The following is a 25,705-nucleotide window of genomic DNA, read 5'->3' as shown; positions in this document are numbered from 1 at the left end:
AAGACTAACATTTTTACTGTGTATAATACAGTATGATACACTGAATAACAAAACCGACACAAACAGAAAAATAGAGAAAATAAATGAAATTAACTACAGATACATTCTTTAACAAATCTGTAGTACAGAACTGAACTTCCAATTTAAAAAAAAGGTCAATTTCCATAAGTGATACACAAGTTTGGCTATAGGTGGTGAGGAAGTGGTAGATTTAAAAAAAAATCCCACACCTTTCCAGAAGATGTTGCTAGATCCATTTAAAGTAGAATCCAGATCTTTAATGACTATAAATATAGAAAAAAGTGAGCAATTTTTCTTCTTACAAGCATTTAAATATATATATACATATATACATTATATATATATATATATATATGTAGTAAACTTTCAAGTTATGACACAAAAGAGTAACATGGAATGGAAGATTTATACTATATAAATTCTAGGGTACTGTTATGCTGAGCTCTGCAGGTTAAAAAAAAAAAAAACTACCTGTACTCTCCTCCCCTGCAAGATCCCTCAGAAACCATATCCATACTAATTCTTTAAGGACAAAACACCTCTCCAATTGAAAATGAAAAAGATTACATTTTAACTTACCACAGAGTTGAAGCAGGTGGTAGTACATCTCATCTCTATCACATTCAAAGAGATTTTGAGTTAATTCTACCAATTGTTCCAAAGTCTCCATCTTTAAAAAGAAAGATCATCATTACATCTCAGCCAAACAATATTTCCTACGTATGTGCGCTTAGATACTGTGTACATTCATCTAAAATATTTCTGTTTAAGTATATACCAGCATTTACACGTGGCATTAAGTTCACCTCATCAGCCTGTCACACATCTTCACACAAAAAAACGTCTAGCAATGAAATATTTCAAAACTATTATTCTTGGAACATAACGACAGTTCTACAGAAGACGACATCCAAGCCACGTACCTGATTATTTGATATGCACTTTTTTGCAAACCACTGCAACCTTCCAGGGTGGGCTCTTAAACCAGGAGTCTGCAAAATAATATTTCCACAAGAAGAAGAAAAAAAAAACAAACAAAAAAAACATTACTTCACACAGAACATTCTAAGCTAAAGTAGGTATGATACACGTCCTCATAGTAACAGTTTATGGGTTTTGTTTTTTGACAAAGCTCACAAATAATCAAATTAAGCTGCATTTATGACAGGCTTAAAAATTGCAGTCATTTTATTCAAGATATTTTCCTTTTTGATCAAAAATTGCTGTGTCTGCACTGACAAACACAGTTGCTATAGAACATACTTCAGAGGAACTGAAGTATTAATTTCCGTCACTGCAGTAATGGAATATTATTACTATTACCCAGGGTAATCATTTCTATTACTCATGGTAAAGAGTTATACCAGATGTTTCCAAACTGGCTTCACAATGAAAAGTTCATATTCAACATCACTGCAGTGATCATTAGCAACTAGAAAACCGTGCTATTCACAATGGCAACGGTGACATTTAGTGCCCTTTATTGGCTCACATTAGCTGTTTTCTTACAGCTATTAGTATCTAAAACCAACAGTTTTAGGTTGTGACCTCTCTTGCTATGCTCACTAAGAAAATCATGAAGCTAGAGTGCACTAAGCATACTGTAGCCAGCTGCTAATGAAGATGCTAGGTATACTAACTGTAGATAACTCCCATCCCAGAGCAGAGCAAAGGCCTACTGTGTCCACAGAACAATCAATGTTTAATAGTTACTAACCCATAGTTCTTTGTGTTACTCATTTTCTCGGGTTAAATGAGACTTTGCTTGTTCATTCCTTCGTTGCTTTGAGTGGTCTACAGTCATACAACACATACTCAAAAAGCCTTCAATTTTTTTTGCAAACTCCATCTAGTATACACTGCCACGTTGCACCCTCTCAGCACTACAGACCACAACAATTGTATCACAGTTCCTCCACTGTCAACAGCAAAATTCTTTGATAAACATTGGAAAATTCAAAATTCGTAAAGAAACACATTATAGGCATTATGTTGCTCAGGTCCACCACATCTGGAAAAATGATGCAAGAAAACCCGTGAGCAAAGCATCCATCGTCATTTTCACGTCTCACATGCTGTTTCAAGACTACTTGAATTCACTTTCTTTATACTCTCTCATTTTAATACAAAGATCATTTACAGAAAGAAAGGACTGCACTTTCCTTTCATGTATCCAGATTTACATTAACACAACCCAAAGCGATTCCAAGGAAATGTCTGTTCATCCCCACCTAGAAACATGTGTTTTGACTCTTGAAGGGTTTTAGCTGTTAATACTATAAGAAGTCTCTGCAGTTGAAGTGTGATTTCCAAAATTCAAACGTAATTTCGCATGTAAGAGGCAGCTTGAACAAAAAGCTGTGACAAATACTGAGTCTCCATTCCAAAACAGTGGAAACAATTACCGTTGAACAAGTCAATTAGCCTTCTGTCTTTTCTAACACAGATAAATAATTTCCTTTCCCTTGTCTTCTCCTCCAACAGCAGAATTATTACCACTACATCCTGCTGAAATAGCTCAGCAGACACCAAAAAGCAAGCACGCTAAACTTCAGTTAAAGATCTAAAAATCTGCTGAAGATACACGAAACTGAGTGCTCTGCAAAGTAAATGTTGGGGCATATAATCCTGCCAATCATCCAAAACAGTTTATGCAATCATTCTAAGTTAAAAAATAATAATTAAAAAAAAAAACAGGATGCTAACCCCTAGATCCTAAACATGAGCCGTCTTCTGTATGTATTTATCTGTGCTATAAAAATAGTCTCAATCGAAGAGGTTATAGGAAAATAGTGACTCCTCAAGTATTCCAAAGTGATGTATATTAAAAACAGTTTTGCTTTCCAGGTACTTGCTGATTTTTCCATTTAGATTTTATCACCATTTTTCATGTTTACAGGTATCCAGTCGGTGCTTTTTTAAGACTCAGCAAGCAGTTTCACATAAAATATGCTGAAAATTAAGTCAAGAATTAACATCTTACACAACAGGCTCTTGAAAATGAAAAAGTATGTTGCTTGCATTTGTAGCTAATCCTCTTTAGGACATGTTAAAATTCAAATGCTGAATTCACTTACAACTTCCAATATCATTGCTGATCCGAATGCCAATGAACTCAACAGCTCCAAACCTACAAACTTTTTATAGTAAATCCTTTCCTGTTCAGAAATGATTGATGTGTCTGTCACTACAAGGACAGCTGAGTTATACAACAGATATCCTTGTGTTTCATTTTGAAATTGAGAAGTGTTTTCACATACTGCAGGTCTCAATCATTAAAAGAACATCTAGGTCAGATTAACTAAATCTCCAGGGCTTGCCTGATAGTCCATACTTTTAGCTTATCCCTTACCATCTTAGGGAATTTTAAGCATTGCATTTAGCAGGAATCAGACTTTCTACAGTAGAGCAAATGCAGAATAAAAATAAAGTAAGGAATAATAATTTAAAATGTAAAAACCTGTTACTTTAATTACTCTTCCTAATTCCCATTTTGAATTTGGACCTTGTCTGTTTCAATGGCCAGAAAGTAGTATTGAGTCTTAGTATTTTTTCTGTTTTCTTTTTTTTTTTCCCCTTCCATTTTTAAGGCATTCACTGTTTTAAAGAGTAAAACAACTATTGAGTGTCTATCAAAAATTATACAGCTTATAAACTAAATATTGTTTTTTTTCAGGCTTTTAAATACTCTTGGAACATGAAAGAGCTGTACTGCACCAGAACAAAGGTCCACCTAGCTTTTCATCCTTCTCCCCAACAGTGCCTATGAGAGAATATGAAGTGACAGAAAACCCAGCAATACACTCCCCTCAGTGCCCCTCCATTCTCCAGCTGTTTGGGGTTCAGTGGGTCAGACTTTCTAGCAAATGATTTCTCTTCCATGAACTTCTCTGATTGTCTCTGGAACACAGTAAGATTTATCATTCATAACAGATTTTGGCAAAAGGTTGCCTCAACTACCTCCTACAAAAAAAAATACCGCCACTTCTTACTTGTTTTCAGACTAGCTTCTTTCTATGGGCTTTATTTGGAGCCCCCTTGATTTTGTATTGGAAGACAACATACAGTTGATTACCCTTTACCCTCTCGATTTCACAGATGCTCGAGTGATATATGTAGTAATTCCCTGTTCCAGTTTCTTTTCCAGTTTAAGAAGTCCTCACCTAGTTAGTCACATCTACTTTCGATCACCTTTTTTACTATCTTTTAATACTCTACATACAACCCTGCACTAATTTATTCACTGATTCTATGCCTTCACACACAGAAAGGAAAACTAACCAGAATGGGAAAGAAACTACTGCATCTTTAGAAGAACTCTTGATCATGTGAATGCAACAATCCTAAACCACAGAAAACATCTCAGTTGTCCACTAGAAACAGTCATCTTAGGTGACTGAAGGGGTCCAATCACCAGAAATTCTTTTCTGTACTAACATTTTTAGTTGAACTAACTTCTACCTATTACAGTTGAAATAAAACTGATTGTATGGTGAAATCCTGACCTGTCAGAGAAGATTCTATTTAACACTTTCCCACACCTTTAGATAATGATAAAAACATTCAAGTTTTGTCTACATTGGTGTTCTGTATTATTACAGATAATAGACCAATACTGTCTTTTTTTGAAAACCTTTTAAAAAATGGCCAAGTAGTTTACAGAAGAGATGCGTAAAATATTCACTTTTCTACTTGCCTGAAACAACCTTATTCTCTTTAAAGACAAAACTTACATAATGAAAAAACAAGAGCAAAAAAAAAAAAATCCTGTGGCATTCTTCAAAGAGAGAGACTTTCAGAAAACTTAGGTGTTGAGAACATCCCAGAATGGTCCCTCTTTTGCTACAGCTGGCTTAAAATGCACAACTATTTGAAAGTCATCAAAAGCATTTTCATTTGGCATATGCATAACATAGAAGAGACGAATTACCGTCTTAACCTTCCAACACTGCACCTCCACAAACTACTGCTGTGCACAATGCTTGGCAAAACAAGCACTACAAATCCTAGATACCTCCTTGAAAACTTATTCTAGCCTTGCACAGTGTAACTTTACTTTTGCTAGGTTAAAGGTTGGACTAGAGGATCTTAGAGGTCTCTTCCAACCTAAAGAATTCTATCAATCTACAATTCACTGTGAGTAACACTGATTTTAAACATTCACGTTTACCTCTGCTTAACCCTACCCTTTTCAAATGATTTGTATATTCTTCTAAACCCTGATGTTTTCTTCCTAAAGTTCTATCTTACAGATACAGTTCTACAGTAATCACCAATCCAACCATTACCAGGAATACTGGAAAGAAACAGACCATGTATAAACCCTATCTACATTGCACTTTCTGACGGTATTTTTTGGACAGGTAGATCCATTCATCCTTCTCTTTGGAGCTGAAAAAGCTAGTAATAATAAGAGACAGCTAATGCTGCTAAGGAAGAAAAATGCTTCATGATGAGTTACATCAACAGCCGAAACAGACTTATGTTACCAGTACCAGAACCAGTTACTGAGATTTAGATGCCAAAGAAATGTCTTGCAAGAAGTCACGTTACTTCTCTGGAAAGACAGCCTTAAACAGACAGCTATGAGAAGCGATGTGTGTCATTTCTAACAGCTCTCTCTAACATAAGCCTTAGTGAAAATAGCACAGTTGATAGGAAATTCTTGATTTAAAAGCAGATTTTTTTCCCTGATTCCACAGAAGTGCCTATGAAATTGCACAAATTCCATGCAGTTTCAATGAAGCCTAGGATATCGTTGCACATCAACTTACCTGAAGTTTTGTTTTTATTTTTACAGTGTAAACACTGTATGCTATGTTTGAGTCTTTCCTTATGTGAAAACTCTTAGCAAAATTCCTCTTTTACTAAGCAGTGGGTGTATTGCCTGATCAGAATGGTAAAAGAATATTTTCAAGTTTTTGTACCTTTTGTAGCCATCAAGGTCCAGTTGATAGATGAAATGGTTAAAGTAATATTACACTTTTTTTTTTGACTCTTTTAAAAAGCTCCTTCACCTTCAAATTGCAGTGCATTAGTTTTACAAAAATACATCAACTAAAACATTTATACTAAAAAAGAAAATGGATTTAATTGTTGGCTCTGAACATATGAACTTCTACACAGTAGTCCAGAAGCTTATAAAAGAAGCTGCTTTAAAGACTGAGGAATCTAAAAATAACCTGTGCATCAAAAAGCATCACTCCCATTGCAATCATATCAGCTACCTAATAAAATACATTACTTCTCTAGCTCTGCTCTTCTTTAAACCGTTTTACTACCAGGACAGCATTAGAGCTAGTCCTGTCTATGGCAGGCAAAGTAAGGAATACTTTTTCTACAAGTTCCTTCCACTTGGAAAGAAGTTTAGCTCCTCTGTATTTCAAAAAATAATTCTTTGGTGATGGTGCAGAAAGAGATCCTCATTTACTTTATTCTTTCTAAACAAAAGAAAACCTTGAGAACTGCTCTAATTAAGACACGTTTCCTCTACAAAAGAAGTAATTGCTTTTGTTCTTTGTAAACAATTTTACCCAGAAATAAATAACATGGCTAAATACATCTGAACACATTATACTGATTTCTTTGATGAGAAGCTAATCTAAAGTATCCTCACACTTGCACAATTTTTGGGGGAGGATTAACTGTGTGAAAACTTGAATACAATTAAATCTGTACCTTCAATATGACTACTTTTCACGTTCAATGACTAGGTTAAGTAGTCTGCTGTAGCAGAGTTCTGAAAATTATGAGTTGCCCCACTTAAAGTTATGCCTTCAAAAACTACCCAACTATTGTGTATATGATATATTATTTGCACTGATATTTAATGGAAGACATAAATGGACACATCTACATATTCATGTACCCTAACTCTCCTATTGGGAATGATTTCAATTCAAGCTTATGCTTAGCTTCTTGCCTATCCTGCAGTCATCCAAATGAGCAACTAGCCTGCTTCTACCAGGTTAATTTTTTTAGGTAAAATGAAAGTTAAAACAAACAAACTCAAATACTTACAGTCTCCAGACTTCAAACATTTAAAAGAATAGAAATGTAACAAACCACATTCCTAAACCTGTTTTGCTAAACTCATTAGAACATTGTTAAAGCACACCGAAGAGGGGGAAGAAAGGCATCCTTGGGAGACAAAAATCAACAAAACCCCACAAAAATAACCCTCACACTCAAATAGAACCATAGAATCATTCGGATTAGAAAAGACCTCCAAAGATCACCCTGTCCAACCATTACCCTACTACTAATGTCACCCACTAATATGTAAGACATGCGTCTATTCTCACTGGGAAAAGTCACAAAACACCAGTTTTTCTGTTTACTTTTTACCTAAAGTATGTACTTGCCACAAAGCTTCTCTCAGTTCTTGCCAACTTAGCCAACACAATTAGTATCTATTGAGTAAATACTCAATTTTATTTATTTCTCTTGAAACAGGAATATATGCTGCTTTGTGGTAGACAGACATTGAGATGCAAAATTATTTTCTGTAAATACCAGAAGAAAAACAATGCTTAAGTTGTAAATTTTTTTCTTACTCCTGACAACAGAAACTGACGCTATGTATGTTTAAGTACTGTTGGAATATCCCACATTTATCGATGAGATTTCCAAGTGAAACTATGTATGAAGTACTGCTACAAAAATTCATTAGAGTAACAACTTCACAACAATAATCATGCTGAAAGAAGACATCAAAAATATGCAAAGCCCCTGCTCAAAAACCCATCCTCCTCTAGGCTGTTCTAGGTTTTACATTGCATGATGAACCCAGACACCATTATATAGTAGTATTTTCTCTCTAACACAATCCCTGGACCTAAGGAAGTATTTACATCTCTTGCCATGATCCCAGATTCTAAACACACTATTTTCTACGTTTCTGGAAGGAATTCATTCAATAGTCAACACTTCGGTTTTTCCACTGGAAACAATTAATTATTATTGGGGATATATTCATTTAAATATTAATTTCTTAAAAGAAAGTAAGACCTTTTGAGTAACATGCACTGATCTAGTAATCACTTTTTTTTTTTAATTAACACATGCACACATCCATGGGTACAAAATCCAGCTTCAATAATAGCTGTATCAGAATCCAGTTTCATAAGTAGAAATAATGCTCTTATTAGACTAATAGGACTCAATAATAAGAAAAAAAATAATCTTTTCTTGTAATTATAGGGTTTGTGTGTCTAAAAGTTCTTCATACTTTCCCCTCCCTCCCAACTGTATACAGTTACTCTAATAAAAGCTATTACGCCCCCTACAAACTACTCCATCTCAGACCACCGTATCTCTAAGTACCTAACAGAATTTGCATTACACATTCACAGACGTTTAAATTTTGTTCTAATCACCTCTGCTCTTTTTCATAAGAAGACCAAACATACATTTTTGTAGGCAAATTTAGACACTAGATGTAACCATCATTAAACCATACATTAAAAAAAAATAAATCCTGCTGTGACAAATCAAGAAAGCAACTTCTCCCAGTAGTTGTTGACTTTTTGTTTGTTTTGTTCTTTTGTTTTTATCTCTAGAATAAAATCAGCAAGACTCAATTTTCTGATGTAGATTCTTATAAAACGCAATCTGGATGAAAGAAGGTTGTAATCTCTCAATATCAAGTAGAAATATTATCATTGTTTTTATGGTAGATTAAATCCAATGGCAACTGGTATCTCAAGGTCTGCTGACAGTGGATGTCACAATTCTTTGCTTAAATCTATTTACCTCCTGAATTAACTTGACATTTGTTGATAGATATATTCCTGTACACTAAACTCACCTAAAATAATTCTTTTGTCAGGTCTTGAATTTCAGCAACAAATGCCTTTTCTTGCATTTATTGATACTGTAAATACATTTCATTAAAAATATTTTGTATATACTTATTCTTCAGTTCTTCACATAAACATTTTGATACACAAGAGATGGTGTAATATATCTAACTAGTAAGTATACATGATACATTTAATATAAGGGCAGATGAGGGAAATCTCCACACAAAATCTAGTAAAGAGAGTTTGGAAGCCATACACTCTGCATCGACATTTTCAAGGGAGTTCCCTCTTGTCATAACAAACTTGTGCAGGTTAGTTTTCTATTAAAAATTCTGCCATACGGTTCCGTGATCTTTCCCTATCTCCTAAATACAGTAATCCTCTCTTAGCCTTCATTTGCAGTAGAACTACAGAGCAGAAACAGGAGCTTTTACTGTTTTATTAAAGGAACTATTTTAAATCACATGAGCTAGGAATTAATTTAGAATGACTTCAAGAATTATCTGTCAAGAAAAAAATTCAAACATCTCTACCAACTCATCGGAAGAGGCTTTAAGCACCTAAAAATGCCAGTGATCTGATACCCTTTTCAAAGGTATCAGATTAAAAATATATATATATATATATATATATATATTTTGCTGTCCAAAGGAATGCAGTTTAAGAAAATACATTTTATCATTACAGTACAGTGCTAACAGAAAACTAGTATTAAGTACACACTAATATGCATGTTCCCAGGAAGATATAGATAAAGAAGAAACCAAGTTTGTAGGTTCTTTCCCTCAGGAAATGAACATTTAACTATGCTGAAGCAGTAGGAATGGCAGTCTTCTCAACAACCTTTTCCACTGGACTTGTATAAGCACAGAAAAATGAAAGAAGATTTAAGAGTACTCTGGATATATCTTTTTTTTTTTTTTTTTAATTATTCCACAAAAAGAGGCAATATCTATATGTTTATCAAAAATTAAGTTTATGAACCATTTTTGCTCACCTTAATGAAAACAAAACCACACAAGTCAGTAGATAACAGCATATAGATAAGTCGTAAAGAACAGAATCAGGTGCTCTTGAAAAAAAATAATCTAAAAAGTTGCGTATAATGATGCTGACATTTTTACACAGGAGATACTAGGATATTTGATTCTTGGGAGAATCAACAGAAAATGAAAATCAGCTCCAAGATACTTTAAATTTTATATACTTTTTAAAGTGTCTCCTTTAATGGAAGAGTTATCTAAAACAATAGACAGGAATATCTGAAAAGAGAAGGAAAGGAAATTTTAGAAAAATATTGCCAGTCATGATAGCGTAAAGCTTCGGGTGCATTCATGTACAATGTTTTACAACATTAACATACCTTAACACAGATGCTGTTAGCAATGCTGCCTGTATCATTTTCAGAGTAAAAGCCTACTGATGTTTTGGTTTACGTTTGCAACATACTGCCATTCCAAATACTAGCTACCACTATATTTACATTTTTATAAAGTGTGTAAGATCAGATCAAATTGCTTTAACCATTTCATCACAAAAGATTAAAATTTACTTAAAGAGTAAGCAGGGATTGATTGACTCTTCCATTTCAGGCAGTGAAAAAATCATTAATATTTTAAGATAAAACACTCATTAATGCTTTCATGTGCTTTATTCTTTTGAATTCTTCCTCTTAGATTCTGATAATAATTTATGTGGTGGTGGTTTTTATTGTTGTTGGTTGCGGTGGGGTTTGGGTTTTGGTTTGGTTTGTTGTTTTTTTTTGCTTTAAAGACAGACTTGATATATAAACCTGTGAGAGTTATTTTGCCTTCTATTTTGTTACTTAACAGTAACAAAAATTGACCTGTACACCTGACTGAGGCTGATTTCAACTGGAAATGGATCCATTGCTGGTTTAAAACTGTGTATACTTCAGCCATAGATGTAAAATGTACATTTTTACTTCATGAAGTAAGTCATGAACTAAGCCTGCTTTTGCAAAGCAGATTTAAAGAACAGCTTCCTTGAAGCTCTGCTGCAGGACTGTTACAGTGCTTACCAATGTACAAGTCTTGTGAGTCTACCACAAAGAGCCAAGTGGGTCATCTAGACCATGGGCACGACTTCATCTCACACAGATTCAGAGAATATTTTGATAATAGCATTCAGCATGTATAATAAATGAAGGAAAAAGTGCAAGTCTAGAAATACTCAACCATCACACAGGTGAACAGCTACAGATCTCACTGCAAACTTCAGAGATGAATGAACAGCTAAAATTGATCCCAAGTGACACAGAACAACTATATTATAACTGTTTAGGTAATTAATTTTTAAGTCTCCATGTACCACGCAAGGAAAATAACAGGTGAAGGGGAGGAAGGAAGCAGATTCCTCGAAGGTGGTGTAATCCTCCCTTTTCATCTCAGGTCTCTCCTGGACGACCCTCACATCAGTCCAGCTCTCAACCATCAGCTAGACCAAGTCTAATAAAACAGCAACAGTGGCAGCTGACAATTGAGTTAAAATAAGGGAATTCAGATTTTCCAGTTCTTACAAGAAGTAAGCAACTATGGATTGAAAGGGATTCTGGGGACTAGGCTCTAGAAAATACTCTTGCCACCTAAATACCAGACTTAAAGAATACCAGGCCATGCAACTCTTCCAGACTCTCAGTTCTACTACCTGGAGCAATGGAGCAACATGTATAAAGATGACCCTCTGTGAGAAAATTCGATTAGATATTATCAAAATGAGACAACATTTTAGAAAACTAGTTAAGAAAATATTGTTCTAGAAGGTAATTGTGTCTGAATCCCTTTTACTGGAAAATTCATCTGTTTCTTTTAGTCTTTAAGTATCACCCGTTAAAACTAAAAATTTATTCACTTAATTATCTCTCTTTTATGAGAAAAAAAAAAGAGAAAAACAAAAGCAAAAGCAAAATGTCAATTAAACTGCCTTTATAACTAAGGGAAAAAGTCCTATGTAACTAGGGCTACAATTGATGATGATGATGCTCCTCCAAGGGAAAGCAAGCTAGTAGGTGACTTCGTGGTAAGGGACAAGAAGAGAGGGGTATCACGGTCTGTTTTGATACGATCACTTCTGAAGGACTCATGACAAAATCTGACACATCAGATGACGCACACTTAAGAACTGAAGACTAAATCACGCTGTGATGCACCCAACAGTAGAACTTCCCAGCGTGAGGCAAAAGAGCATCTCCTAGCACATCCTTCTACCAGCACAACTTCAAGCATTCAGTAATCACCAGACATGGCTACAATAAAGCACACCTTCGCTTTGCAGACAAACTGAAGCTACCTCATTTGAAGGTCTGATCTCTGAAAGAGGCTTTCTGGCTAGCTACCTGACACAAAACAAATGAGAATAGACTTCAAAACCTTAACCAGAGTCTATCAACACTGCAAACTATTACCTTACCAACCATGCTATGAAGCCTCAGAACCTAGTTGCATTGGCCCTTCTGCCTCAAGTCTTCTCTCGTAGTTTCTCTTCCACCTTGCATTGCCTCAAAGAGGGAATCGCAGCACCAAACTATGCGCTGCAATTTACTTGGTCTGGTATTAGTCAGGCACGTTCTTTGGCCACACCAATTAATCTTTAGTTGTCTTTTACGTTATCATTCCCTACTTAGTCTTCCTGCCCTACCAACAAGCAGCTTTACCCCAGAGCTTTCAGCTTTCTTGCTATGACAACATCCCACAACATGAGCTTTTATATATTTTTATATATATACATAATATATATATTTTTTTTATATATATGCATGCACATTTTTGTTACCAGATTATGTACATACACAACTGACCCCCCACCTTTTTTTTTTTTTATATATAATTGCACCTAAATCTTCCCTTCTTTTTCCACTATTGTCATTCAGTTGTATTTTATCAAAGATTGAGATTTAAGAGTTATTTTCTTTTCCTAGGGGTTTGAGTTGCAAATTTCTCAAAGCAGCAGTTGTCACTTTCACAGGAGCATCCAACAGACCTCTGATTTCTAAAAGTAACAAGAGAAAGCTGAGACAGTGGTCTCCAATAAAAAGCACCCCATTTAAAAGACCATAACCTCCACAGTCTTCATTTCCTTAGCTCCTACAGATTTTTTTTCCGGTTTCTTTCCTACCCTTTTAGATACTCTTTATTAATTCTTCAGATACTCCAATAACAAATGATACCACTAAAATCAATTGATCACTATAATCAGCAACACATGATAAAGTATACACTGACAGGCAATCCATGTCTAACATGCAACTACTTCTAAAAAGATCAAGTGACCCCAAATTTGATCAACCTTTACTGAATGTTTCTTCAACGGAAATGAAAATAGAAAAGCTATCTGAGATGGCCAGCAACAGAAGGAATTTAGCTGCAAAAAACACTACTGGAGAAAATGATACACATACAACCAGTACTCCATCTTCCATATTATACGCAGTATGCCTTCGACTTCCCAACAAAACAAAAAAAGCAAATAGTAACTTGTTTATGGACTAAAACTATTTTCTTGCCCCGCAAGATATGAATTAAGATTTTTTTTTGCCCTTGAAGAAAAAAATTATTGGAAAATACCTATATTATTCTTACAAAAAAATACCTGAAAATAACACGTGATACAGTGATTGAGATTTTGTGTCCCTTGATTCACTGGTAAATGACATGCATAGCTAAATTTCTGTATTCCTAAAAAAATTAAACCTTTTTTTCCTCAACAACATATACAAAGATCAAATTCATACTTTATGGAAGCTAGATAAGAGCAGGAAATCCTACTCTAAAGAGCCTAAAGAGACAGGAGAAGTTCCATTTCATCTCCAGATACCAGGTGCTCAGATTTACGCTTATGTCTGTCTGTGGTTACTGATACTTGATAGTCCAACACCAAATACTGAATATGTGCAGAGATAAAATTGGCACCTATTAAAACAACAATTTCAAACAATAATCTGAAAATAATATAATTATTAAGTTATTATAATTTGATAATAATTTGATCATTTGCTTACTACCCAATTCATGAATGCTGAACTGTAGCCATCAATAGAAGTGCTGAGAAACTAAATGCCAGTATCTAAGAAACTCTTACTTCCAGTTCTGAGATTTCAGGCTTGCACATCCTATATACTTTAATCACTATTAAAAGAACTGAACTCCTCACTGTCTTGTTAGATACCGATATTTCAGTTCTTCTGTATTATTAGATTAAGCTCCAAAAGACCACCTCTGAGCAAAAATATCTAACAGGATGCTCAGCACTTCTGTCCTCCTTAAATCAGGAAAAGTATTGTTCTATCACAGAGCAGACCTTCAGTTAAAAGATTTTTTTAAATGCAAGATTTCTATTGGATAATAATTCAAGTAAGGATAACTGGTATCTCAAATATTTAACATAACTAGAAAAAAGGCAAGCTTTATCTTAGGAAGGAAAAAAACAGAAAAAGGTTACAGAGTTATGTACATAATACAAAAATGATAAGGACTAAGTATCACTTTTCTGCAAGATCCCTCCCCTCCTACACATCAACTTGTATACTTATGCAGCATTTTAACAACATACAACTGTGTTAAGAAGAAAAATAATCACAATCTGGGCAGACTCTGCAGCTGCCCCTTTGACTTATCAATTTCAGTAAGCACAATTTCAATCAAGTCTAGATAAAATATACTAATCCTAAATAGACCAAGTTTGTCACCTACCACTTCCTATAAGCTGCTTACTATCCTGAGAGAGAGAGAGAGAGAGAGAGAGAGAGAGAGAGAGAAGAAATGCTAAATTAAATGCCAAACAGTAGCAGACAGCACTTGTTTGGCTGATTAACTTGTAGACAAGCATTACAAATAAATCTGAGCATGGTCTGCAGCAAATTAAATTCCAGTGCTTTTAAGAACAAAGAATTCCTTCGGAAAGAGGATTAGCAACTTTACACCCAGGAATGCCAGTTTAATTTAATTGTTCCACAATCCGATATTTAATATGCAAATATCATTTTGATATATAACAGCAAATTTGAAAACGTGAGGAAACAATTTCAATATATAACAAGACTGTCTCTCTTCTGAACTGTAATTATACAAAATAAAGCTGGTCGAGGCTTTTTTTTTTTTCATTATTAGGATTGAATTCTATTAACATGAATCAGAACAAGTCTAATTAAAGGTTAAAAACTTTAAATGTTTCTAATTAAGAGTCTAAATGGCTGCATGAATAGAGTACTATAGTTAAAATCCTACCTCAATGACCTTTCTGGCCTCTTTATATTTTCCTGTTTGCAAGAAGGCAAAGAAGAGATCATAGAGAGCCATCATGTCACCATATTCTCTGCTTATAAAATCTGAAACTAAAAGAAAATTAAGACGATTAATTTAGTAAATGAATTCAAGCATTTTAATATACTTTAAATATTCTTAATACTAATATTTTCTCTTTTCCAAGCATCACAAAACTCTGTACATAAATATATACATAAATATATACATGAAATATATTTTGAAGCGTATGGAACAATTACAACATATTACACCATCTGCTGTAGCTTTGTGGTTGAGCATGCTTAAACTGTTTTTCTGTTGAGCTGTACTACATTTTGAATTACATTAAACAAAACAGACTATGTTGGCATTCTTGGCTTGTGCCAAGCGTGAATTTATGTTTTCTTAACTACACAACTGTTTCAGAAACACGTGTGTGGAAAAGTTGTTTCTTAGAAGTGATATATATAGCTAGAACAAGTATTAACACTAATCTTTGAGAACTTGTCGCTATATTACCCAAACAATAGAATTCTTCTCCATTTAAAATGAATATCCATTTTTCAATCTGAAAAACATAGGCATCATTCAAATGCTTTAAAGTAACACAAAGGTATGAAATTTTGTTCTTTCCGATGACATAAACGCTATAAATGATCATGGAAGAAAAACCTCCAGAAAGCACTCCATATAACTGGACAGTACTTGACTACATGCAACCAACCTTTTTGCAGAAGATCAGCATCTCCTTTCTCTATGAGTCTACAGTAGATGTTATGAAGCTGAAGAATTTTCCCGTGCTTCTTGTAACAGCCCATTAAAGCTTCCAGAGCAGCAGGCATGTCATCCCTCATGGAAAGAAACAAAAAAAGAATAAAAATATGTAAATAGAAAAACTGAGCAGGAGTAGACTATTATGAACCCACTTTGGTCTTGAAAATTTCAAGGAGAATTTATGAATTTCAAGGAGAATTATTATCTGTAATACAGACGAGTATTTTATTCCCCCTCACCATCCCCTATATTCTAGATATTTTCAAATAATGGGTAAAGTTTTTCTACAAGCAAATATCACGTATGCTTGATAGCCACATAAATGAAAACAGAACTACAGTTTTAGGCTCAAATCTCCTTGCTGTGTAATTTTTTGAGTTCACGACCACTGTTCATTACAAATTAAGCAAAGGTATAAATGCGCTGCATCATCATTACATACTCTTAATTTCTGAATTAAAATTCTTAAATTCTGCCGTATGCTATCGTGACAAAATACCAATTCCACAGAAATTTGTTTATATTGAAGAGTTCCGTTTTTCTTGTTAATATGTAATATTGTGCAGAATACATTATCTCCAAACGTCTCTGTTTAGACATTTTCAATTTTTAAGCTCTTTAATTTTTTTCCACAGCATTTTTATTTCATTAGAAATCCTCAGGGTCAACCTAGTTGAACAAAGCTCTTTAGATTGCTTTATGCTTGTTTTATACCTTTACAGACTAGCTATAAATCACCAGGTTTATTTCCATTCCTTTTCTTCCATCACAATTGCAGGGTTAGCATTTACCCATTCTATATAAAGGTCAGAAACCAATGCATATTTTCTGTAATAAAAGTGTACTTTTTTGCACTGAATATAACAATATATTGAGGTACCAAAATGTACTCTGTGCTGACCTATCCATGACACAGAGTTAACGGTACTAGTAAATTAGTGCATAAGATACTGACCTCCTTAAATGCAGACTTGGTCACAAGCCTTTCAGCAGTAAATACCAGTAACAAGCACAATATTTCCACTTTTGTTATCTGAGTCCATTGGTGATTTTTTTTCTGCTGTGTATACAATATTAATGCCTTCAGAAGTACAGCTAATCATAATGTGAAACTGAAAAGCCATAAAAACAACCAGATTTGAAATTGTAAAAAGTAACCAACAAATGTAACCTTTAACATCCTGAACTGTGCAACTAACAGAGGTAAGTCAGCTGCTGCAGACCCTTTTTCAAAGGATTACAGACCAATAAAAAAAAGAGGACAACCGCTGAAACAGTGGTAAACAACGTGTAAGTTACTCTTTGAAGGAAGAATTTTAAAATGAAATGAGTCAAACCAAGATGACACACACAAAACTTCATAAGTACAAACACTCAATAAGACCATATTTTAGATTTCAAAAGGACTATCAAATACAGGGTGGTGGAAGTAGGTGAGAGGAAAGATTACTTAATAGAAGCAGCCAAAGGCTATAATAAAAGTGACTTGAGATGATGATTTTGCATTCCTGAAGCAACTTCATTATCGATCATCTCAACCTTAACAAATTAAGATATTCCGTTAAAACATGTTAAGTCAGATGTCTCCTCCTCACACTGAGATTTCTCGTGCAGCACACATTTTGCTTTTTCAAAGAATGAACTATCTAGATTACTACATACCATCTTTTTTTTTTTTTTGGATTATTTCTTTTTTGAGTAAAACACGGAATTCATTTTGCTCACTGATACTGGCGTTCTGAAAATACACCTAAGATGACGGATTTCTACCTTATCCCCCTTACTGAGCCCTGTTTACAGTGCATCTTCTGGCACCCCATGGAGTCATTTGAATTTTTGTCATTTGGGGTGAAGACTAAATTACAGGTTAATTTCAAAACTGCAAGTAGATGTTGCAGGCTAGATTACTGTCATAAAAGAGAAATACCATGGTAGTTACCATAGACAGATATAAAGCTTTATATAATCAGTATTTTTCTCCTGCTTTAGATGCAAGTTCAGTTAACATTTAAAAAAAAACAGTTTTACAGAGAACTACTCAATTTCTAAGGAGGCACAACAACATTTATACATTCAAATTAAAGTTTTCAGTGATAAATCTAGCTTTTCAGATTGATGCTCAAACAGCCATAGCATTGTCTTAGCTGTATTCCTAAAGGATTAAAGTGACTGTTTTTAGGTCAAAGCTATCAATAAATGAACAAATAATTTGAATGTCATTCAAAAAGAAGCATTAAGGGTTTTCTAGTCTCTAAATGTATACTTCTGGAGGCATTAATACCGTATATGCAGAGAAAAAAGTCAGCAAAGGACCAAGATTACAAAAATGGAAATATTGTACTTGTTACTGGTACTATAGCTCACAGGTTCCCAAATAACTCTGTATTTAAGGAGGTCAGTATCTTGTACGCTCATTTACCAGGCATTTGTTTTTAATCTATCAAAATCTGACATATTTGTTCTGTTGCATTCAAACAACCAGTCATCCAGAGTTTTCTAGTGAACAGCATTTATAAAACTGATCAACAATAAAACTGACAACAAATAAATATATAGCAGAGGTATAGAAGTTCAGCTTTATTTGGACGTATTTCTACAAAAATTATTTGTACTACTATTAGAAAAAAATCTTATGCTTGTACTTGAGTTAAAATGGTTTACTTAACAACCTGCACTATTTCTCAATTGTCACTGACTGCAATTAATTCTGAATATGTACCGGCAACAACTTTTGTAAGCCAATCCTGTTAGAAAAACAGGAAGAAAATTAGAAACCTACCGTAAGCTTCAAATTTCAAGTATAGGTAAGATTTTAGTGTGTTTTTTGTTATGACTCCCTAATGCAAAAAGAAAAAAAAAAAAAAAAAAGCTGCACAAAAAAGAATTTCCACATTTTAAGAAAATTCTGTTTAGGCACAAGGATTTAAGCTAATAAACAGCTGTGCATTTGAAAATATTTGGCAGTCTTTCTGTAGAAACTTATGCATGTCAAATACCCTTTTATCTCGCCAAAGGATTACTTACTACACGACTAGATTAAAAGCCTGGTCCAAAATTACTATTTAATTAATATGGATCAAGTCACAAAAGAAATAAAGCCCATATACTCATAGCCACATAGGAAAATCTGACTTCCGGGGGCAGTTTACACAAAATTCCTATTTAAAACGTGAACACATATGATCCGTGCCTCATTTTCAGCTGGCCAGATTCTACAGGGTTTTTTTCAGTTGCTCACAGACAGTATTTGTTCAAGGCTAATATCCATTACATTTAAGGCTTTGTGTATTTTTCCCCGTGTCGAAACACGTTCCTTTAAAACCAAAGCTATACTATTATTTTCAAATGACAGGAAAAGCCTCAGTCATGACTTTATTATGCTTGCCCCTTAAGTAACCCCCCAGGAATCCCAGTTCAGCATTATCTTTCAACTAAATTGGAGCTAGAGTTAAGATCACAGAAGTTTTTGGATTCACATGTTTTCTGTTTGGGATGCCTATGAAGTCCAAGATACCAGGGGTGTAAACCTCCAAAATATTTGCATGGGCGATTTTACTTGCACAAAGCTATCTAAGGAGACAAAACTAGTTAAATGTCTCAGTGTTTGCAGAAGACTGGCTATAACACCATGCCTGGCTATAACATCCCCCTTCAATTACAGCAAGCCACTCCCCTCTTGCTTCAAGAAGGCAGCACTAAAGCTAACCCTTTTACTTGTAATAAACAACTTTCCCAACCAGAGAGTCTGCCTGATAAAACTAAGACTCCAAATATTGATTTTAATTGGAATGAAGTGCTGCAACATTATGCATAAAGCTTTAGTGAAGTGGCAATTTACCTAAGGGGTTTACTGATTGAAAAGCTCTCAAACCTGAAACCACTAGAGAGGTAGAAAGAAAAAAGGGACTCTCTGGGGTGGGGGTGGAGGGTAGACGGGTAAAACAAATCCCTCTCTACAAATCTGAAGCAGATGTTAGTGTAGAGGGAAGTCAATTCAGCAAGGTACAATCAGCTTTACAAAAATTATTCTGTTAAAAGAGAACGGGCTCTTGAAAGAGCTAAATGTTTTTCTGTTCATTTGCTATACTAAGGAATCTTCAAGGAGACTGGTGTTGCAATTACAACTAATCCTCCCCAAAAAATTAACTGTGTTGAAGGCTTTGTAATTTCCCTAGGTACAATTTAGCTGTCACTTACTTTAAAATTTACTCAAACATGCGTTCCGAACAGCACTAACTTCACATGTCAAGTGCTTTCCAGCCAATTGAGTCTAAACTGGAAGTCGGTGTTAAACAACTGAATGATTAGACAAGATAGCTCATTTCCCTGCTCTTTTGTTCAGAATAAAATGCCACATTTACATTATCAGACTCAACAGGATTTTCTGACAGAGGGAGAAAAAACCCTAGCGAACACTGTCCGTACTGAGCACATGAAGCCTGTCATTTACCAATCATCCTTCAAAAAGCAATAGCCATGAATGTAACTTAATTACGACCCAATGATCCTTGACGAAAAATCATCTTATCACTGTCCTGTCCCCATAGGGCAAATGAGACACTTTTGTCCTTTGGCACTGATGATGCTAAATTCCTAATTGCAATAATGGAGTAAGAGAGCCAAACGTCCTTAATTTCACTGCAACACCTACGGAGTTTTCATGCAAATATCTAAAATAAAGCCGCTGAAAATTTGAAAAACTGTCCCCATCAGAGATGTTTTTGCCTAAAAAATACCACCTAATTTAAAAAGATGTCTATTTTTAACAGTAAATTTAAAATTCAAGTAACTTGTATGTGCCAAAGAATCACCTCAAACAAAATCAGGTGAATTTAACTCTGTGAAAACAAGACGAAAAATTGTCAAGGCACTGGATGCACACCATCTGCTACATAAAAAACTAAATATGGCTTTATATGAAATTAATCACAACCCAGCATACAATACTTTAATGGACAATGCTATATTAAAATGCACCAATGATTTTTAAAGAAATACAAACATGCTATAGCCTTTTGATCTCTTAAAATACAGCTATTCACCACTTGTGCTCAGTGACTTAAAACTACAGAGTATTTTTTTTCATACGGTCTGTGTTTTCAGTGGTTTCCTTCAAATTTTCTTCACTCTCCTAAAAGCACTTCTGAAACAGTGAATGTGTAAATTTCAGACCTCAAGATGTTCTGGTTTGTTTCCTTTCACAGAGGTAATATTTTACAAGGGGAGCAATAATAAAATTATGGTAATAAGAAACTTGATGTGGTTCCTGTCTTAAAGTTGGAAACTCCTGTTTTTGGTTTTAAGAAAATTGACTTGTGCAGCTTTCTTGGAAGAAAAAGAATTACATGTACTTATTGTATCTGTTAATTTCTCCTGCTGTAAATAGGTATTATCAAAGTACTGTATAGCACAAGAGCAGGCAATAATCAACAATTCTATTTTTTTCTTTTCCATGCTCCGCTGCAAAGTCTCACTTTTAATGTGCACTAGGACTTAACAAGAATTGCAGAATATTCATGAGTGGGTACAGAGAAGAGAGTTAGATGAAAACATTTTAAACCCAAAATTGTCGAGATCTTCAAAAGCAAATCAGATTCCTTTACAAGCAATTAAAAAGTTTGAATTAATTTAAGAACACAAAACACTAGCACAAACGCTGCTGTGGAACATTAAAAAAAACATTTCACGGCTAATTTCAGAGCCATGCTGATGATCTGCAGCTAAATGACAGCATTTCAGTAATGATACTTGAACTGCAGGATGGCAAATAGTAAGCACTACTGCTGAAAGAAATGACTAATGCTTATTTCAGTCACTCAACTTTCAAAAACTCTTAAGATCTCCACAATAAAAATCAGTGAAATGCAGTCATTCCTTCGAAGCAAGCTATCTGGAAAAAGCTTGCCCCTTCTGTTCAGTCCAACACCGGAGAGGAAGCAAGTCTTTCCTCTGGTAAGAAGGCAGAAAAAAGCATTGGAAATGAGCATTCTTTGTACGGTATTTATATATAACGAAATATATTGTTATACAGCTGAGTACTGATGACTTGTAGTCATACAGTTCCACAGGAAGGAATTACTTTCTTCTTTAAGAGTCTAGTCTCATCAAGTCTCTTTATAAAGAGGAAACAAAGTTTGTAAAAGAAGTTTTACCAAACATTTATAATACAAAACAATGTGGGAATCTGGGAATCAAGATAAAACAGGAGCACTCTTTCCTGTCCCCCTTTGCATCCAAACATGATCACATCACATCACCATACCACTTCAAGTGAAGAGAACCTAGTACTACCACATGTCAGTGTGCATAAAGCAATTATGTAATATGCAACCACTCTTACTGTGCACTGTAAAGCAAAGATATTTTTCCAATACATTAGTTACATATGATTGCAGTTAAATTACCTTCATAAACATCTGCCTCGTCTTGTGATATAACCAAGGCAGTGCTGCTGACTGCAAAGGTGTACACTGTACACTCCTAACTAGAGGACTGATTCTCTAAAATACTATTTTTAAAAGAGAACACGCACGCATCCACCAAGAGTTCCATCTTTATGACAAGAATTTTTGGATACAGAAAATGTTATAAAGTACCCAGAATGCCTACAAGAATTACATGTTAACAGAAATGTTAATATGCATCTTTGAGGCTGACTTACATATGAAAAAAGTGAATATTTCATGGTGTTGTATAGGTATTATATTATTATTAAATATAATATTAAGCCAAGAACACTTAATATACATGAAACAAACTGCAATAAACTGATCAGTCACTGTAGCTGTAAAAGATGAAAATCCAACAAGTACATAAATGACATGCTGAAAAAAAAGACTGTGCATACAGTAGGAAAAGCGAAAAGGAATCCTTGGTTCAATTTCAGTTAGAAATAGTTATATAGTTCATACATACATTAATTTAAATACCCTGCTTCATCAAAAAGGTTATGCATAGGAACAACGCACATGGAATTACAGATACTTCCTTCCAGAACGAGTGCATGAACTTCCTTTTTTGTGATAAAGGTGTTAAAAGTACATATGGGAAAATCACAGTAGAGAAACCAGTCAGTACTTTTCTTGAATTTAAATTCAGTGACATAGTCTATAGGCAGTAATATCAAATTATCTGAATAATTGTGTGAATTGGAAATATTTCAGTGTCCAAACACACTCCTTCAGCTCACCTGAGATCTATTGTATGGCTCAGCAAAATAATGGTTTTGATGGGAGAAAACATACTACTTAACCATGAGAGCTGAGTGTACTTAGCATGCTCTGAATAGCCACCCTGTCAAACAGACTTTAGAACCATCTTATTTGCAAGCGTATTTCAAAATACAGCCACTTCACCTCTGGTGCGTCCATAAAACATACCTGTTGTTCCCACAACGATACCATCATGTCACGTGTAACTGACAATAAGCACCTTATGAAAAGATACGCATTCACAGTACTCTGAGATCACTCAAAGTGTGCATGGTAAGCATGTGCAAGTTTACGTACAGAAGCACTTTCAAACACCAGCGTGTAACTACTGCACACAGCACACACAAGTCACACAACAAATAAATATTTTATCGTAAATTGTTTCATCTAGCTCAAACATAGCTTACTTTTCAAGGTGAACTGTAATCAGAGGGGAATAAAGGGCAGCAGTTTCTGCCAGCCCCAGGTTCACAATGGTCTCGTGTAACCGATTCACTGTTTCAACTTCACCTCGCATGGCAGCGGCGTTAAGAAGGCGGAAAAAAGATGCAACCGCTCTATCAGAGATCGGAACGTCCTTCTCTTTCATCTCTGTTAGAACGTTAATAGCATCTACAATGAAACAACACAAAAGACCCTTAGGTAATTTCATGTAGGGAAAACAAACTGCTATTAAAACAGCATTTCAAACCCAGCAGGAATGTAAATTCTGGCGTATAATGCCGATTTCAAGTTAATTACTACTTGCATTTCTAAACGAGACTACAATTATAAATCCACAATAGCATGGTTTTATCATTTTGCTGCAACTTTGACTACAAATTATAGATAGGAACTGTGTGCCCACTCTGTACCACATAACCCTGTATAGTCTGCCCTATAGCTGCAAGATTCTACTAAATGGATGCTTTTATCGTTCAATGCTAACATCTGCTAAATCACTCCATTGTTTCTTCAGCAGATGGCTTGTCACGAGGCCAGATAATAAAGATATGTTTACACTGTATATACAGCCAGACTAATGGTCTGATACCGATAGGGCCTGTTTGCTGTGTCGATACTAATTAGCCAAGGAGAGCCAATGAAAGCTTTCTAACAGACTGCATGTTAAAACATTAGGTTCATTAAGCTTCATTAGTAAGGCAGAAACAAACATTTTGATATATGGAATAAGTGCATTTTTATAATGTTCTTAATTATTGCATAGATAGGATGTTTTGACCACTTTGCATTTGGCTACGTTTATGAATTGTTTTATTTTCCGAGGGACACTCACGCTGTTAAAAGCAAGCTAATCTTTTCAAAGTGCTTTAATGTAGAGGTAGTAATGATCTGATTTATTGTCATTTAGAAAACATCAGCTTTATTATTTTTTTTTTTGAACAGTAAAATTAATAGGTGTCTAAGACAAATTTCAAAGAAGATTTTATTTACAAGAAATATATTAGCTTTTTAATTCTGTTGTACAGTCTTTTAGATACAAAATGTTGTAGTTTTATATAAGCTTGGACCGTGTTTTTATTGTGTCAGGTCTTCTACAAAATCATAGAACTCGATATTTGGAGTCACGTTTTAAAGTTGAAGACAGTCTAGGGTTCTTTTAAAGATCAACCAAATCATGTAAATAATAGAATTATATTAGACTAAATTACAGAAATTAAAGAGCTAACAGCTTAATGCAAACATCTAGCAATCCAAAATAGGCAGTTGGCAGAACACTCATTAAAAGCCAAAATTTCCAGGCAGTTTGACAGAATGACTCTAAAATGCAGTAACAAACACATAAAAGAACAGGAACAGAAAAATATATACTTTATAAAAAGTTAAATGATTTTTTTCAGTACTTGGCTCTTATGAGAAGGTTATGTTTATAGGTTTTATGTTCAGCCTTCAGACCTTCTTAAGCAAAAACAAAGCCATTAGTCTAGGCACATACGCAATTTGTGCCATAAGTCATGATCTTCAAACTCAATCCAAACAGCAATGCTAATAAAAACTAGCTGCAGAAATGCAAAAAGCACTGAGCTGTGCAAATGTAAATGACAAGCTTGCCAATCCATTAAAACTAATGGCCTGCACTGTCCAAGCATCTCTGGTTGAATTCACATGCAAATTTGTATGCAAAATGTTCAAGCACTTTTCAGGACATGATATACCATTAATATCAACACACATTTTTATTCTTGAAGCAGGATACCTTTATTATATAGCAGAAATACAAAATAAAAGCTAAAGGATTACCTTCTAGTCTACCATGTTTTCCTAAGACATCTACCAGTGCTATGTACTTTCCAGTGTCAAGAGCAACAGGTGAGTTCCTAGGGAAGCTAGGAATTAAAACATTAAAAATTGTATCAGACATTTACATTTTATAAATATAGATTAAATTAAAAAAAAACACAAAACTATGTAACAAAAGAACAGCATTAAGAGCTAAAAGTTCTAAGTGTTAAAAGAAAAATCTGATATACTTAAAAGATGTACCATAAATATTTTCTGTGCAGCTTCCCCACCAACAGAAACCTAAACTTACAAGTTTTAAAGAGACAAATATTCTTATTATTTGGTAGTTTTTGGAAAGAAAAAAAATGTTTCCCATAAGCCTGGAAAGAAAACTCAGTCCTCACATCTGGGG

General features: G+C 34.5%; 1 protein-coding gene across 2 annotated transcripts in view; it reads right to left on the bottom strand.

The window, feature by feature from the left end:
- Positions 1 to 25,705, bottom strand: part of LRPPRC (leucine rich pentatricopeptide repeat containing) — a 93,351-nt gene that overhangs the window by 27,424 nt on the left and 40,222 nt on the right. For both annotated transcript variants that reach the window (XM_035564303.2, XM_035564294.2), the window contains exons 22-27: positions 25,312 to 25,397; positions 23,478 to 23,682; positions 15,810 to 15,934; positions 15,068 to 15,174; positions 945 to 1,013; positions 601 to 691 (exon numbers count right to left, since the gene is read on the bottom strand). In XM_035564303.2, coding sequence (XP_035420196.1) covers positions 601 to 691; positions 945 to 1,013; positions 15,068 to 15,174; positions 15,810 to 15,934; positions 23,478 to 23,682; positions 25,312 to 25,397 — 683 coding nt within the window. The remainder of the gene's footprint in view (positions 1 to 600; positions 692 to 944; positions 1,014 to 15,067; positions 15,175 to 15,809; positions 15,935 to 23,477; positions 23,683 to 25,311; positions 25,398 to 25,705) is intronic.

This window comes from Cygnus atratus, chromosome 3, assembly GCF_013377495.2.
Source record: "Cygnus atratus isolate AKBS03 ecotype Queensland, Australia chromosome 3, CAtr_DNAZoo_HiC_assembly, whole genome shotgun sequence".
Taxonomy (NCBI): Eukaryota; Metazoa; Chordata; class Aves; order Anseriformes; family Anatidae; genus Cygnus; species Cygnus atratus.
The sequence above is the reverse complement of the archived record's forward strand: the minus strand, read 5'-3'. Positions and strand labels throughout refer to the sequence as shown.